This window comes from Microtus ochrogaster, unplaced genomic scaffold (genome assembly GCF_000317375.1).
Source record: "Microtus ochrogaster isolate Prairie Vole_2 unplaced genomic scaffold, MicOch1.0 UNK60, whole genome shotgun sequence".
NCBI classification, from domain to species: domain Eukaryota; kingdom Metazoa; phylum Chordata; class Mammalia; order Rodentia; family Cricetidae; genus Microtus; species Microtus ochrogaster.
In genome coordinates, this window is record NW_004949158.1 from 641,472 (window position 1) to 658,915 (window position 17,444).

The window sequence follows — 17,444 nt, forward strand, 5'->3', positions numbered from 1 at the left end:
TCTTGTTCTTGTTCTTGTTCTTGTTCTTGTTCTTGTTCTTGTTCTTCTTCTTCTTGTTCTTCTTCTTGTTCTTGTTCTTCTTCTTCTTCTTCTTCTTCTTCTTCTTCTTCTTCTTCTTCTTCTTCTTCTTCTTCTTGTTCTTCTTCTTCTTGTTCTTCTTCTTCTTCTTCTTCTTCTTCTTCTTCTTCTTCTTCTTCTTCTTCTTCTTCTTCTTCTTCTTCTTCTTCTTCTTCTTCTCCCTTTCCCCTCCATAACCCACTAAATAAATATCCAACTTTACTCTGCATGGTGTGCCCATCCATGTCTCTGTCACTCGCCCACTACTACATGGCTCCCTGCCTGGGACCAGCCACCTTCACCTGCGGCCTGGTCTCATGGTGTGCCCATCTATCTTGTCTCTCCTTGTGGCCTGCTGCAGTCACTCAGGGAACTGCACCATCTCTGCCTGGGACTGGCTGCTCTCAGGACCGCTGCCTGCCACCATATGGCCTGCTGCCACTGCTCGGAGACCTGCAGCATTTTTAATTAATCCATTATAGTCAAAATATATAAAATTCTCAAAGGACAAATAAAAACATTATTTTAAATAAAAAGGTAGGCAAGCAATTCAGGAAGACACCTAATGTTCATCTCTGGACTCCACAAGCACATCCAAGAACACAGGCAAAACAAAAACATACACCAAAAAAATACTCAAATTCATAATTGGGTTATTTCAAAGATCATAATAGTAAATAAATAAAAATAACTTACACTTCTTGTAATGTTTGTGATTCCAAGCTGATGTTCCAGTTAGACAACCGGTTATGACTCAAATCCCTGAAAAAGACAAATATACATAGCTTAGTGGTGGAAGCTGAACCTCACATAAAAATAAAACAAAACGTGAGCTATATAGATATATCAGTGTTACAGAGACCAAGATCCAGGCACTCCCTAATGTGTCCAAGGAAGGGAGGAAGTACAAAACTAAAATGGAAATACTGGAAGTCTTACTAAAGGTAAATTTTTAAAGATTCATTTTAGCCAGGTGTACAAGCCTTTAATCCCAGCACTCAGGAGGCAGACTACTCAGGCAGAGGCAGAAGTTTTAGGTCGGACTGAAGGTAGGGTTATAGGCACTCAATATGGTCCTTTGCAAGATTCCTCTCTTCAAGAGTAGTATGTGTCCTTAACTTCTGAGCTACCTCACCAGTCCCTAAGTGTGAATACAGGGCATGGTACTGAATTGTCTGTAATTCTCAGCACTAAGAAGGTAGAAGTAGGAGGCTCAGCCAATGTGAGGTTTGCCTGGTATCACAGTAAACTCTAGGACAGTCAGAATTACATAGTAGTCTCAAAAAGAAAAAAAAAAGTGTAACTGAATTTCATCATTACCAAAATAAATGCTTATGAATAAGTCCATCCAAATTTCAAAACAGATTTAATACTTTTCAATGTGTTTGTAGTAATTTAGAATATATTAATATGGTTCCATAATAAAAGCAAAAGCCAACTATGGTGATCCATACCCATAATCTCAGCACTTGGAAAGTTGAGGTAGGAGGAACATAAACCTCAATCCAACCTGGGCTGTATAACAAAAATTTTGACTCAAAAACAAACAAGCTGGGTGTGGTGGTGCACTTGGAAGGCAAAAGTAGACAGATTTCTGTATCTCTGTGAGTTCCAGACTATAAGGCTACATAGTGAGAAACTGGGACCCTGTCCCCACCCCCCCAAAAAAAGTTAAGTATAAAAGAATAAAGTCTTCAATCCTTGTCACCAGCTTCCTAACAGTTTGTCTTTTTCCAATAGTAACAAATGAAACTACTGTGTGATTGCAGCCCTCCAAATGTTTTATGCATACACAGATGATAATGCACGTTTGGTTCACTGGACCACATTGGACATTTGGTCCCTTGCTTTCTTCACTTAACAATGAGTTTATCTCCTGTAGTGATTATATAATGCCAGATTAGCTGTAAACAAATCTGAAGGTAGAAGTCACAAGTCAAAATGAGTGTTTCTATACTACAACTTGAACTGAGTTGCACATGCAATGGTGATACACAAAGGCTAACACTAGCATGTAAAGCTAACCTGTGCTCACAGCAAGAACCAATCTCAAAAAGCAAGCAAACAAAACTAATTGCATCCTTCAGGGAATTGGGTCTTCTTAAAAGGAGCTATTCAGCTTCTGGAAAAGGTAATGAATCTCATTCAAATTATGTTGATGATGGTGACAGTTTTAGCTTAATATTTATTAAGTGGTGGACAGTCTTCTGTGTACAACTAGCTAAATTAGCACAAAACTACAAGACAAATATATTTACAATCCTCACATCTGCCAAGCATGCAAACTAATAGCTTGTCAACCCAAAGTTACACAACTAAAAGTAGAGAAGCTATTTATTCAAAATTTCTTTCCATCTCAAACAAGTAGTTAGAGTAGAAATTTCACTAAAGTTCATCCTGAGCTTAAACTTTTGAACAGTCCTTTTAAAATTCACGTGGATGATTCCTGTCTTTACAATGTTACAGTGGATAGAATGTAGTCCACACGAGCTGTTTGCCCAAGAGACTTACTATATGTCTAGCAATAGGGACACACTGGAGAAACACTAAAGATCAATTTATCTCACTGTGCCGCAACAGGCAGTTGGCAAGTGTACGCAGGTTTGAATGATGTCTCTATCACAGCAGAGCAGTTTTTGAGCTAGATTCAAGCCTGCATATCTTGGCCACTTTCATTTAAGAGTGTAATTTATTTACACTCTAAGCATCGTTATTATTTTTCAATTGATGGTACCGACATCAAACTATATTTCTAATTTTAACAATTTATTTTGTGTGCATTGGTGTTTTGCCTGCATGTATATCTGTGTGATAGTGCCTGATCCCCTAAAACTGGAGACAGAAAGTTGTGAGCTGTCATGTGGTTGCTGGGAATTGAACTCAGAACCTCTGGAAGAGCAGCCAGTGCTCTTAACCTCTGAGCCATCTCTCCAGTAGGAAGGAGAGCAATCAAGAGTTAGACTACCAACAACCTGGGAAGATGACTCATTAGAAAAGATGCTTGCCATGCAAGCATAAAGAACAGGATTTGGATCCCCAATACCCACACAAATGCCATGTAGGCCCACAGAAGCCCACCTATAATTCCAGCACTCAAAAGGCAGAGACAGGGTCCCAAGAACAACCTGGCTAGCTGAGCTCTGAGTTCAGTTGAGGGACACCTGCTCAAAGAAACACTCCCAATACCAACCTTGGGCCTCCTCAATCATGTGCACCAACACTTGCACAGATACATATGTTCACACATATGCAAACATACACATAATAAGAAATTAACTACCAGGAGGAGTAAGGGTTTGGTAAGGCATCCCCGACACTGCTATGATTAAAATAAAAGCTCCATCTGTTCCCTTCAACTATCCCCAAAATGTACTTAACAATCAGTAACCTTTCCTGTATTTGTAGTGTAAACATCTCAGTGAAGGCTTTATGGCTCCGAGTTGTAGATTCCCCTCCCACTCATGCTACAGGGAAGCAGCTGCAATAACCAATGAATTATTAAAGTGCTCGGTATCATCCAAAGCCTGATGTGCCATTACTGTGGCTGTGCAGTGCTCTCAGGCTGTAAATTATTTACAGAATGCCCAGAGAAGTCACAAGCTCTGCAAGGCACTACAAAGAATTTCTGTAGCCACAAAGATACAGGAGTTTTCTTCTGCTCAGTCAGGTATGTTCACTTCTGTGTCAATAATCTTTTTGTTTTCAAGAATCATTGGACTTAGCCAGGAGCAGAGGCAAGCAGATCTCTATGAGTTAGAGACAAGCCTGGTCTACAGAGTGAGTTCCAAACAGCCAGGGCTACACAGAGAAATTTGTCTCAAAAAACTAAATAAATAAATAAAATATTAAAACCATATCTATATATTGATTCTGAACTCTGACTCTATGAAAAAGATAGCAGTAAAAAGATAGCCCACCAAAGACTTTGTCAATATATTAGGGTACACACCAATATCATATTCCCATTAACACCATTTCTAAGAATCTATTATACATATGCAATCATACAGTCTTGGAAAACTATCTACCAAGAAGTTATTGTATTTAAAAAAATTGTAAACGAAACCTACATGCTATCAAGATGAGAGAAGTTAAATAACTTACGAAAATTCCATCCTACAGAGTTCTCTGGAGCCAGTTAAAATATACAACACATATTTATATAAACTATACAGTGGCTTCATTTATGTTTCAAAAGGAAAAAGATCGATCTGTAAAACGCCTACCCAACAAATAACAGTGGTTTTTCTTAACTGTGACTAAAGAACTTTTACTTTCCCACTTCAAATGTCCCCGTTCTATTTTAAAATTTGACCATGAAAAAAACCTGCTTAAAAACAAACTCATCCTAAGTGGTCAAAGGCCTAAGTAACTGAGTGCTCAGCTGCGGATGAGCCATCCATCAACCTCCCCACTCCCACACAGCCATCCAAGGCTCAGAGAGCATCTCCAAGGAGAGCTAGTGGATGGAGAGGAGAACTATGAAATGTTAACTTCCAGACATGATATGGCTATTGCACTCACTAACTTGCAACTGCTGTGCTATCTGCACAAAATCTTACCAGCCAAAATTTCAGCACGAATGCGGAGGAGCACCCCCAACATCATGCCCAACCTCAGCAGAGGAGCTACTGACAACCTATGACTGAAGGAGAGAGAGTCACTCACAAACACACATAATTTAAAACAATAAAATAAATCTTTTAAAAAATAACAGGCTAGGTGTAGTGATACACACCTGAAGTCCCAGCACTCTGAGACCAAGGCAGGAAGACTGTAAATTGGACAACATATAGTAAGATTGTATCTCAAAACAAAACAAAAATCAAAAGGAGAGACAACAAAAAAGTCTAAAAATAATGGGACAATGCTGTTGATTATATCCTATACTACACATATAATATATATAATATCCTATACTATACATTTTCCATTATTTGTGAGCATTTCTGAGAATCAATTGAGTTCATGTCTTTTTCGGAGACTATTATTATGAAGTTAAAACTTTTAAATGTGAAATAGACATTAAAAACAAGCTATTTCCAGGCAGTGGAGGTGCACGCCTTTAATTCCAGCACTCAGGAGGCAGAAACAGGTGGATCTTTGAGTTGGAGGCCAGCCTGGTCTACAAAGTAAGTTCCAGGACAGACAGAGACAGAGAAATCCTGTCTCAAAAAGCAAAACAAAAGCTATCTTACCACTTAAAAGTCTTCGTTTAAGGGCTGGTGAGATGACTCAGTGGGTAAAGGCACTTGCTGCACAAGCCCGATAACCTAAGTTCTAAGTTGATCCCTGGAGCCCAAGGTAGAGGAAAGAACAGATTCCACAAAGCTGTTCTCTGACCTCCACACTTGTGTACCACAAAGACGCACATCAGGACATCAGGTCTACACACATATTCACGCCAAAACTCTTTTATTTTAATTCAAATAAATAACATGTGGTGAAGATCTAATTACAAAGTCATATATCAACTGGGTTTCTCATCACTAAAATAACTCATGATTCCTCAATAACAAACATAGGTTTTGTTTATTCTTTATTATGTTGTGGGAGGAATTTAAATTATCTCAATTGCTGAGCCATCTCACCATATCTCTCCATCTTACCTTTTAAGAAACCTGAACCTGTACCTGAAGCTCGCCATTTCAACTAGACTGGCTGGCTATACAGCTCCTGGGATCCACCTGTCTCCACCCAATACACTGATGTCACAGCCATGTACAGTCATGCCCAGCTTTTAAATAAGTGCTGGAGATTTTAACTCAGGTCACCTTGCTTTCACAGCAAGCACTCTTACCCACTAAGTTCATCTCCTAGTCTTTCAATAGCAACACAGTTAACCCAGCACCAGGTTTAACAGCGTCCCAAATTAAGACTTGCATGTTCAGAATTATCTATACATTTTCCAATGAAACTAGCCATGATTTAAGTTATATGAGCAAGATGAAATAGTATTTTGAAACAAATATATTACAAACAAAATAAGAGAAACCCAAAAGAAACAGTATTTAGTTTTCAATTATTTCTACAGTGTACTTTCTGCTATTAAACTGTTCATCACTTAATTGTAAAATTGTTCATCACTAGTTATCCTGACACTATTTTACAAATAATATAATAGTGCCGGGCAATGGTGGCGCACGTCTTTAATCCCAGCACTCGGGAGGCAGAGGCAGGCGGATCTCTGTGAGTTCGAGATCAGCCTGGTCTACGGAGCTAGTTCCAGGACAGGCTCCAAAGCCACAGAGAAACCCTGTCTCGAAAAACCAAAAAAAAAAAAAAAAAAAATATATATATGTTATATACTATAATATAAAATAATATTACAAGTAACATAATTAAATTTTTATATAAATAATATAATATTAATAATATTTTTGGAAGCAGGGGTAAATAATACACATTCTTTTTAAAAAGTTTATAAACTATTCCATTCTTCTAGGAATTGTCCTAAATATAAAGCTAGTAATTTGGTTTGAGAAAAATTAAATTGCTTTGATTTTTTTTAATATTTATTTATTATGTATACAATATTCAATCTGTGTGTGTTTGCAGACCAGAAGAGGACAGCAGACCTCGTTACAGATAGTTGTGAGCCACCATGTGGTTGCCGGGAATTGAACTCATGACCTTTGGAAGAGCAGGCAATGCTCTTAACCACTGAGCCATCTCTCCAGCCCTGATTTTTTTTTTTTATTTGTATCAACTGAACAACCTAACGTTTTTCACGACAAGAGTAATAGAAAATAAGTTGAGTCATTTACTTTGGCACACTAAAGAAAACATAAGAACACATTCACAGCCCTTCTTTAAAACATTTTTGCTAAGCTTTTAATATGATCTTTCTCCACTGGTTAAATGCCAGTTTTTCATTAGGCGAGGACTTTAAAGAATAAAGCAGAGTTGGGAAGATGGCTCAGCAGTTAAAGTACTTGGCAAGGTTAAAGACTGGAGTTCTGAGCCCCAGAACCCACATAAATGTTGTCTGGGTCTGGTGGTCCATCTCCACCAGTCTCCAAAGGCAGAGACAGGAGCTCTCCCAGCAAGCTAGCTAGCACAACCAGATCTTGGTTTACTAAGAGTCCCTCCCTCAAGAAATAATGTAGAACAATCTTGCACTCTCTCTCTCCCTCTCTCATAAAAATAAATCAAGAGCAAAACATGTAAAATATATAAAATTTTAGAACTCTAAGATTAGGCTGAATAGATGGTCAGCCCTTGTCTTAAAGGGTGCACAGTGCTCTTCAGGAGGACCTGAGTTCAATTCCTAGCACTAACATCAGGCAGCTCATGATACCCTGTAACTCCAGCTTCTTAGAGATCTGATGCCTTCAACCTCCAGGCACTTGTACAGAAACAAACACACATACATACATACACACACACACACACACACACACACACACACACAAATTAAAAATAAAAACATATCCTATTTACTAAGTTGAGAGAAATGTATTTTCAAGCATTAGGAAACTATGCAATTATAGTAATAAAAATTAAGAGCTTGATTACTCCCTTGTTTATGCATGCTGTATACTAGAAATACAAAGTGATTTATTTTTTTAATATTTATTTATTTATTTAGTATACAATATTCTGTCTGTGTGCATGACCAGACCTCTTTACAGATGGTTGTGAGCCACCATGTGGTTGCTGGGAATTGAACTCAGGACCTTTGGAAGAGCAGGCAATGCTCTTAACCACTGAGCCATCTCTCCAGCCCCCTACAAAGTGATTTATTATTTTTTAAATTTATTTTGTGTACATGGTGTTTGTTTGCATGTATATCTACGTATCAGGAGCAAGCTTGGGACCTGTGAACAAACAGAAGAGGCATCAGATCCCCTAGGACTAGAGTTACAGACGGTTGTCACCTGCCACTTGAGTGTTGGGAACTGAATGCTACTCTGCAAGAGCAGCCAGTGACTTCAACTGCTGAGCCTTCTCTCCAGCCCCCTACAAAGTATTTTTAGTAAAAATAGAACATGCTTGGGACACTGATTAGTACTTAAGTGGGTTCTCCAAAGCATAAAGGAATTTTTGAAGACCTAAGTAAAAACGGATCTCCTAAATTGGCATTTAAGAGGCAATGACAATTTGGGCCGCAGACAGAGCTCAGAGGACTTGCCTAGCAGGCACAAAGTCCTAGCACTCTAAAACCATTTTGACTAAATGGTTCTCCACTAACACTGCATATACATATAAGTGGAAGGATTTAAAAACACAGGTTGAACATTCCTAACCAAAAAATCCAAAATGCTTCAAAGTTCTAAACTTTTGAGCAGCAACATAATGATACAGAATGCCACAAGTCAAAATTAGACATACTAGTGTCCAATGTGTTGGTTCACAGTATGATCTTAGCACTCAGGAGGCAAAAGTTGAAGACTCACGAGTTTGAGGACAGCATGGAACTCCTTAGCAAGGCCTTGTCTCAAACAACAAAAAAGCTCTGCTTTCTGGTCCACCTAGCTATGAGCAAGCCACTGTGTGCTCCTTCTGCCACGGAGTCTTCCTTTCCATAATAGACTGCATCTCTCAGAACATGAGGCAAAACAAATCCTTCCTCCCTTGAGTTGATACGCACCAAGCAATTGGGCTTAGCAACAAGAAAAGTAACTGATATAAAAAATTCATACTAAGAAGTGGGGCTAGCCAGGCCGAGGTGGACACCTTTAATTCCAGCACTCTGGAGGCAGAGGCAGGAGGATCTCTGTGAGTTCAAGGGCAGCCTGATCTACAGAAATAGTTCCAGGACAGCCAGGGCTACACAAAGACACCCTGTCTTGGGGGTGGGGGTGGGTAGAGCTGTTGTTACAATATGCTAATCTTGTTTTGTGGGCCTTAAAACTGGTCTGCGGAGAAAAGAGAAATAATTTCTCTAAACTATGGTTTAGAGAAGCTCTAGAACATTAAGACACACAGGTTAGTGAGCCACACATTGATCCCACCAAAATGCTGATAAAAGTATAAACAGTAGAGGCTATGCTCATAACGCTTCAGAGAACAAGGACTCTATTGGAAATTAGACTAGACAGCAGTCACATTACAAACTCTGACAAGGAACATGGCTGCATTCTGCCTGTGTTTTGAAATTTTTGGTGAGGCTGAATTCAAAATAATTGACTAAGTTTGATGGAAGAAATTTTAAAACAGCATACATTCAGACTGGGTCAGAGTTACTTCTTAGTATGCTTAGGAAAGTTTAAAGGTGAGAATTCAAATCAGAAAGTGGACAGGATATGGAAAATAAGCAGTTGAATCAGGAAAAGAACATGAACCTGCTTAAAGCCATGAAAACAGTGTATGAACAAATCCGCTATATTTGTTGAGAAGGCACCATTAAGGAAAAATTACACACTTTACACAGGGACAACAGGAAAGATGCCTTGAGTGGAAGACACCATTCATCAAAGGCACCAACTTGTAAAAATGAAATTCATTTGAAAAGAGAATACCTGAACTGAGAATACAGTCACACAGAAAATAAATATTTTCAGCTAAGCAAACACTCAACAGCCCCTATAGCTGTGGTCTAACAGGGGTTAGGTAGGTAGGTACTAGTTTTACAAGCACACAGAACGCAAGAGTGGGAAGTCTTGGAGGCTTGAGTCAAGGTTCCAGAAAGCCAGGCCAGGAAAACTATAGCAGGATCAAATCCCCTGCAGGGATACCCTAAGTGGGTTGCTATGCATCTATCTGTGAAGAGGGAACCAAAGGTGCAATGGAGAACCTAAGATACTGGTGATGCCAGAAATGTGTTAAGTTCAACAAGGAAAAGTGAAGGCACCAAATGAAGCAGGCCCAATGGAAAGACCGTATGTCTCCTATGCAATGTATCTAAGGAAAGATGGTGCTACCCAAGCCCACTGGAGAACTGAAATGCTGTCACAGTCCCAGATACGACATGGAGCTGCAGGGTCGGGTGTCTGCCTGACAAGTGATTCAGTCTTCCTTTGGTCTGATTTCTTTTGTTATATATCCATATCCCCTTTAGGAATAATACATATTCCATTATACATTAGAAGTAGGAATCTTGTTTTTTGATTTTGCAAGAAGCTCCCAATTAAGACTTCCTTGGCCTTAGATGAAACTTTGGACTTTTTGTTTGTTTTGTTTTTGTTTTTCAGGACAGGGATTCTGTGTATCTCTGGCTGTCCTGGAACTCAATCTATAGACCAGGCTGTGCAGTGATATTTCATTTGTATTTTAATAAATAAAGTTTGCCTGAAGTTCAGAGATTAAAACAATTGCACTGCTCAGCCTTACAGTCCAGGCAGTGGTGACACACACCTTTAATCCCAGTAGCCACAGTAGTTTGCCACAGAACAGGTGGTAGTGGTGCACGCCTTTAATCCCAGCACTAGAGAGGAATATGAGATGGGAAGAAATAGCTCTCACACAGTCTCATCCTGAGATTCCAGGAGGCAGGATCGCCATTGCAGACTGAGGTAGAGGTGAGACCCAGTGGCAGGCTGCTTTGCATTTCTAACCTTCAGGTTGATCCTGTCTTAAACAATTTCTGTCTCTGCGTTTTTATTAATTGTGCTACAAGGCTGGCCCCAAACTCAAGAAACTACCTGTTTCTGCCCTCTGAGTGCTGAGATTAAATGCATGTGCAACTACGGCCCAGATGACTTTGGACTTTTGAACAATGTTGAAACTGTAAGTTTATGGAAACTTGATGAATGACTTAGCTAGAGTTATTCAACAGAAACTAATGTTGTCTATATAGTAAAGAATTAACCTGTTTACAACTATTCTAAAGGAACAAATGGAAACAAGTCTTAGTTATTGTAATGAAAGCAGAATGAGGGACCAGTAAGATGACTCAGCTGGTAGAAGTGCTGGCTGCCAAGGCTGACACCCTGAATTCAATACCTGAGACCCACATGGCAGAAGAGAACTGACTTCTATAGGTTATCCGACCTCCACATATGCATCAGAGCACGTACCTGCCCATCCAATGCACTCAATAAACAAACAAATGTAATTAAACAAACAAACCTTACAATCCCCCCCAGGGGTGGTGACTCACACTTGGGAGGCAGAGACAGTAAACTTTGGTGAGTTCTAGTCCTTGGAGGGAGTTTCAGGCCAGCCAGAACTATACAATAAGATCCTGTCTCAAACAAACAAACGACAACACACACACACACACACACACACACAAAACAAAACCCCAACCAGCAGAAAGCAGGCAGACACAGAAAGGGATTGGGAACAATGCCAGTTCTCACCATGTGAGCCTATGGGAGATACTTCATATTCTAACCATAGCACCAACTATATGGCGCTCTGAAAAAGGAGAGCTATAGAGACAATACAAAGCTCAGCCAGTTGTGGTGATCCACACAAGTAGGACAGGCTGAAAAGGCAGAAGCAGAGGTAGAAGGACCACAAGTTCCAGGTTAGCCTGGGCTATACCTTTGTGTTGGTAAGATGGCTCAAAGCAACAGTTCTCAAACTGTGGGTCACAACTCTTTTGGGGGGAATCAATTGGCCCTTCTCAGGGGTTCGCCTAAGACTATCAAAAAACACAATTTATATTATGATTCATAACAGTAGCAAAATTTCAATTATGAAGTAGCAAAGAAGATAATTCTATGGTTGAGGTCATCACAACATGAGGAGCTGTATTAAAGTGTCACAGCGTCAGGGAGGCTGAGAACCTGACTCAGAATGAGAGTATCTGCCATTAAGCTTGAGAGCAAAAGTCTGATCCACTGGGATCCTATGTTAGAAGGAGAGAACCAACTTCCACAAGTTATCCTCTGACCTCCACACATGGTCATACATACAAAACAATAAAAAAATACAATAAAATATTTTTAAAAAAGAAGTTACAATTTTACCTGGTCCTTCACTTTATGAATATGGGTATGTGCTTAATTAAATAAAACACGACATCAAGTTCTGTGCCCAACTTTGAAAAATCAAATATTTTAGAGAATTGCTAAGACAGATAATCATAAAGACCATGCCTAATAAATTTAAAAAGAAATCAGAGCTGTGCTTGAGGTGTGGCTCTGTAAGACAACAGCTGTCTAACATGCCTAAAACCTAGATTCCATACCCGGCACTGAAAAAAAAAATATAAGATAACATAAGGAGCCCTAAGTATACCTGACAGTTATGTAGCTAATAGCAATTGCTGAAGAATGCTTCAGCTTGGACTTAATACAATTCTATCCTGAGCGGTCTTATGAGTTTTTGTGCTAATGGAAGAAGACTCCATTTCTGTTAAGAGAATCATTCTCAGAGACATTCCACTCCAACTGAAAATGTCAGTTTCATTACGGACATTTAAATTTTCTGACTGCAAACTGGGAACGATGGTGCAGCACTGCGTAAACTCAGGCAAGAGGACAGAAGCTGAAGGCCAGCCTGGGCTACCTGAATGCATCCTCTCAAAACAAACAACTAAATGTCAGCCTCTGGTGACATTCTGCATCTCTGGTAACATTACTTCTAATGTTTACCTACTAATGATTTTCTTTTTCAGTGCTAGTGATCAAACCCCGGCCTTCACGCATGTCAAACAAGCATGCTCGGCAAGCCTGTATGAAGGATCTCCAAAAGTAGGCCATATTTATTTCAATGACAGTTACATTAAGTCACACTGTATTCACACTTATGTTTAAACAGTCTAGCATAATCAGGTAGTTGTCTCAACAATTTCTTCGAAAAAAGACACCTGCTGTATAAGGAAGATGCTATGCTAATTCAGACTACACTACATGATAAGAATCTTAAATTCTGGGTCAACAACACTAGAATTAGCTACAGCTGTCACCACCATAAGATGGCAGAAGCTGTGTTACTATATTCCAATTCTACGCTTACGGTAGCAGTTGCTAACTTTCTCAATGAATACACGAGTTAGCTTCTTCCCACTCTATACTACCCTATAAGTCATACTGCAAATCTATACTTAACCTCTGAAACGCAGACGTTCCACCTGCATTCTATTTTCAATGACAACCCAACCATTCTTCATATTTTAATTACACCCCAAAGCATTTTCAGTGATAACTCTTTTTCAGCGGTAACTAGAAGACAATTAATAAGCACGTCGCTCAGCTAGTGGCAAAAATACATAACTGTATGATGGTGGCTAAGAAGTCCCGTAATTACAGTATTTAATACCTACTGACTCAGACCAATGAGCGCTCCAGGTACCACTAGCTAATACAAGTTTGTCAGGATATGGAGTAGGACTCCTGAATCTACGCAACCACTCACTGTATTGGACTCTCATATATAAACAAAGAGATTTGATGTGAAGGCTCTCTGCCTCAAAGCAATATAGTGAAAACAAAGTATCGTGATTTGGGAAGAAAAAAATCTTTCCCTTCTTTAAACTGACGGCTTACAAAAATATTCGGGGTCGGCAATGACCTTCCTTATGCATGATGAGGTTTTTCAACCCCGTCAAGTATTCAACCTGGAGCATACAATGAGCCAATGGGAGACCTGGGGACAAAAGAGCGCTCCTGTGTCTTTTGGGAGAGATCGTGTTTGCATCACGTGCCCGCCCAAGGACCAGTCAAGCTGGAACACAAAAATGATGCAGCCCAAAGAGGGCTTCGCGCTTGGAGCCGGCCCAAGGCCACCCAAAGCACCCGCTATGCTCAGGATGCCCAACGTTAACCATCTGCAGCCCAGAACATCACCAACTCCCCGGGGCCCCCGATCTTAGTCCTAAACTTCCCACGAGTCCCGGCAAAGCTAACACTCCAAGTTCACAATCTCCGCAGGGCAATTGCCTTCAGAACCCGGGTTGGCGACCGCGACCGCGCCCCTCGGGCCCTCTACTCACAGGCTGGAAGTGTCGGGGGGCAGCGGGCCTGACAGTGCCCTCCAGCCGGGCGCGGGCAGCCTCCTGCGGCTGCAGTCCAGCAGGGAAAGACGGCAGGGGCAGGGTGCCGGGCACAGGCCTGCCCGGGCGGCGGGCAGCAGCAGCAGCGCCTGCGCAAGGACGAGCAGCCGCGCCAGGGGTCCCGACCCACAGCCCAGGAGCCGCTGCTCCCAGACGCCGCGGGGCGAGGCCGCCATCTTCCCGCGGCCGGGACCCGCTCGAGGACGGCGGCTGGCTTGGAGAGGCGGCTGTCGGACAGATGCACACGGAGGCTGGGCAGCCACCCGGAGCCCCGGCCGTCACCTGTCCCCCGGCGAGGGAAGCGAGAGGTGGCAACCACGCGACCGCGGGGGAGGGGGGCGGCGGTCGGGGGCGTAGAGCTCAGGCCCTGACAGACACCGCTCGTCCGCCCCGCCCCGCGACGCGACGTCCTCACGCTCAGAAACCAGCCAATCGGAGCCGCACGACTAGGTTGCGTCGGAAATGGAGTCCAGAGGGGGGCGAGGCCTGAGATAGCCCCGCCCCTTAGAAGGCGTGACTTAAAGCGGCCCTGCCTCCTTTTCCGCGCTTCCTCTGCAGTTCAGCCGCTATGCCTCCGCTTGGGGACGCACTGGGTCCTTAAAATAGAACGACGTTCGCTCCGCCGCGTCTTCACTGCGGTTGATGTGTTGTAGCAGTGGAAAAGGACCTTTTCTGTAGACTGTAGAAGGGAATGGCAAAGGGCTGCCCTCCTAGCTTTGACCTCGTCGGCCTCCGGAGCCCAAACATCGCGGCCTCTGCGGCATGTGCTACCCCGAAAGAGGGCAGCAGCTGGTACTCCCGGCGCACTGCAGACTCTCTCTGTGGAGCGGCTTCATGGTCCTGGTGGCAGAGGCGATGTGCAGACATCTGTACACCTCCAGCTTCTGCTGTAGCCAGGAGTTCCGTAAATGTCTCTAAGGAAAAATCTTTCCTCGGTTTGGGAGACCATTGTCCATCTCCAGAAAAGCAAGCGGGGCAAATAGATAAAGGGTTGTTTGGGGGGAGGGGGTTTTCTGTTTTCTGTTCGTGGTTTTTGAGCAATCAGCAAAGTGAAGGCTGAGAGGAAATCCTGCAGCGGATTCTAGCTATCTGTGCCTCTCAGCCGCGTGTTGCCTACGAAGTGAATAAGACTGAAAAATAGTAGTAAGACTGAAAATAGTAATGGCTTACTGACATGTAGTGTGTTTGTACTTCTCAAAGACTGCTTGCAAGCCAGGCGTGGACCAGCGCATCTGCAGCCCCAACACTTGAGGTTGAAGCAGGGTGAACCCAAGTCCCTGCTCAGCCTCATCTACAGTTACACTTTGTTTAAAAGAGCAGGAGCAGAAAAACAGGGCGGGTGAGATGGCCCAGCGGTAACAGCCTTGCCACCAAACATATCGACTTGAGTTGGATCCCCAGACCCCACATGGCAGAAGGGGACAACTACTTTTGCAAGTCACTGTGGTCTGACCTCCACATGCATGCTGTGGCACTTGAGCAACACACACACACACACACCACACGCACACACAAGCAAAAGATCCATGTCTAGTTAAAAATACTGTGGCAACGCTGATTCAGTGCTCTTGCTCAGAAAATCGGAAATCTATGTATTTAGAGGCATTACGGCCCAAACCCAGAGCCTCGTGCCCATTGGTCAAGTGCTCTACCACTGAGCTACATCCCAGCCCTAAAATCTTACCTTTTTTTTTTTGGTCTTTGGAGGCAGGGTTTCTCTGTAGCTTTGGAGCCCGTCCTGGAACTAGCTCTTGTAGACCAGGCTGGCCTCGAACTCACAGAGATCCGCCTGCCTCTGCCTCCCGAGTGCTGGGATTAAAGGCGTGCGCCACCACCACCCAGCCTAAAAATAATTATTTAATTATTTAAAAATACATCTTTCTTTTTTTCTTTTCTTTCTTTAAACAGCCCTAACTGTGCTGTAACTCACTATGTAGACCAAACTGGTCTTGAACTCACAGAGATCTGCCCAGCCTCCCCCAGTGCTGGAATTAGATGGATGGACCATCATACCCAGCAGATTTGTTTTAAATTATATTTAAAACATCTCCATCCCTTCACCTTCCCCTTTTTGTTGTTGGCCTTTGTATTTTGTTTTGAGACAGTGTCTCACTATGTAGCTCTAGCTGTCCTGGATCTCACTATGTAGACCAGGTTGTCCTTGGAACTCACAGAGATCCCAGTGCCTCTGCTTCCCAGGTTCTGGGATTAAAGGCATGTACTACTATGCCTGGCTTGTTTTTGGATTTTTGAGATAAGAGTCTTACCACGTAGACAAGGCTAGCCATGAATTTGCTATGTAGTCTAAACTGCCTCTATCCTCCTGCCTCGGCCTCCTGAATGCTGGGATTATAGGTGTCCACCAGCACACCTGCTCCTCTGCTGCTTTTGTTGAGCCCTTCTCCTCCCCTCCGGGAGGCCATCACTGGATGTGTCTCCATATAAGAGGATTTGGGATTGTCAAATGGCTTTTATTATTTGTGTTTCTCTTAATATTTGCTAATAAACATGGACTATTTTGGAAACTAGGAAGAATGTTTGCATTAATGGCTCCATTTCACCTCTACTGTCAAGGTCGACATTCTTTGTCTAACGTGTATTTCCCATCAGCCCCCAGCCTAACTACTCTTGATTTCCTGTGTCCCCTCACCATCGTGTCCATATTCCAGTCACAGATAATTATGACTTTTCATAAATTGGGCACAGTGTGGGCCGTGAACATCACTGGTTCCCTGCCCACTTCCCCTCAGAGGGCACTTCACGTTTACCTTCAGCTTCTGTCTCTGGAGGTTTCTCTTTTATTATTGAAGCTAAATGTGAGGCCAGAAAACTGATCCAAATATCGGACTTTATCAAAATGTAGAACTGTGGGGGCAGGAGAGGGGGCTCCGTGGTTAAATCACATAGTTCCTAGCACAGACACTAGAAGGTTTGAAACCCAGTTCCAGGGACTCCAATGCCCTCTCCTGGCCTCTCAGCGTCTTCTAGAACAGGAACACCAGCTAAGCCATCTCTCCCACCCTGATTGTTTCTTCAGTGTGGATGGTGTTTTGTCAGCAGGCATGTCTGTGAACACGTGCACAAAGTTCCTGACAAGGAGGGAAGAGGCCATGGGATCCCCTAGAGTCACAGAGGTTGTGAGCTGCAGCGAGGGTGCCTGAGATCCAATCTAGGTCTTCGGCAAGAGCAGTCAGTGTTTCTAACTACGGAGCCATCTCTCCTCCCCATCAACCACGATTTTATTTTTTAACATAGGGGTCTCACTGTGAGGTCCAAAGTGACCTTGAACTCAAGGCCATTCAGCTTCAGTCTCCAGAGTGCTTGGGTTACAGGCATACACCATCACACCTCACAAGTTTATTTTAATATAGTCAAAATTCTTATTCTTTTATGGTTAATAACTTTTAATATCTATAATTACTTACATTTACTCCAAAGTGAAAAAAATATTCTCTGATAATTTTCTTCCAAAATAGTTATAGTTATGTCTATGACTTTT

The 17,444-nt window shown here is 42.3% G+C and overlaps 1 protein-coding gene across 2 annotated transcripts in view; it reads right to left on the reverse strand.

Moving 5' to 3' along the window:
* Positions 1 to 14,335, reverse strand: part of Lrig2 (leucine rich repeats and immunoglobulin like domains 2) — a 50,220-nt gene extending 35,885 nt beyond the window's left edge. For both annotated transcript variants that reach the window (XM_005369760.3, XM_005369759.3), the window contains exons 1-2: positions 13,886 to 14,335; positions 754 to 819 (exon numbers count right to left, since the gene is read on the reverse strand). In XM_005369760.3, coding sequence (XP_005369817.1) covers positions 754 to 819; positions 13,886 to 14,121 — 302 coding nt within the window. In that variant the 5' untranslated portion in view covers positions 14,122 to 14,335. The remainder of the gene's footprint in view (positions 1 to 753; positions 820 to 13,885) is intronic.
* Between the last annotated feature and the right edge of the window lie 3,109 nt (positions 14,336 to 17,444).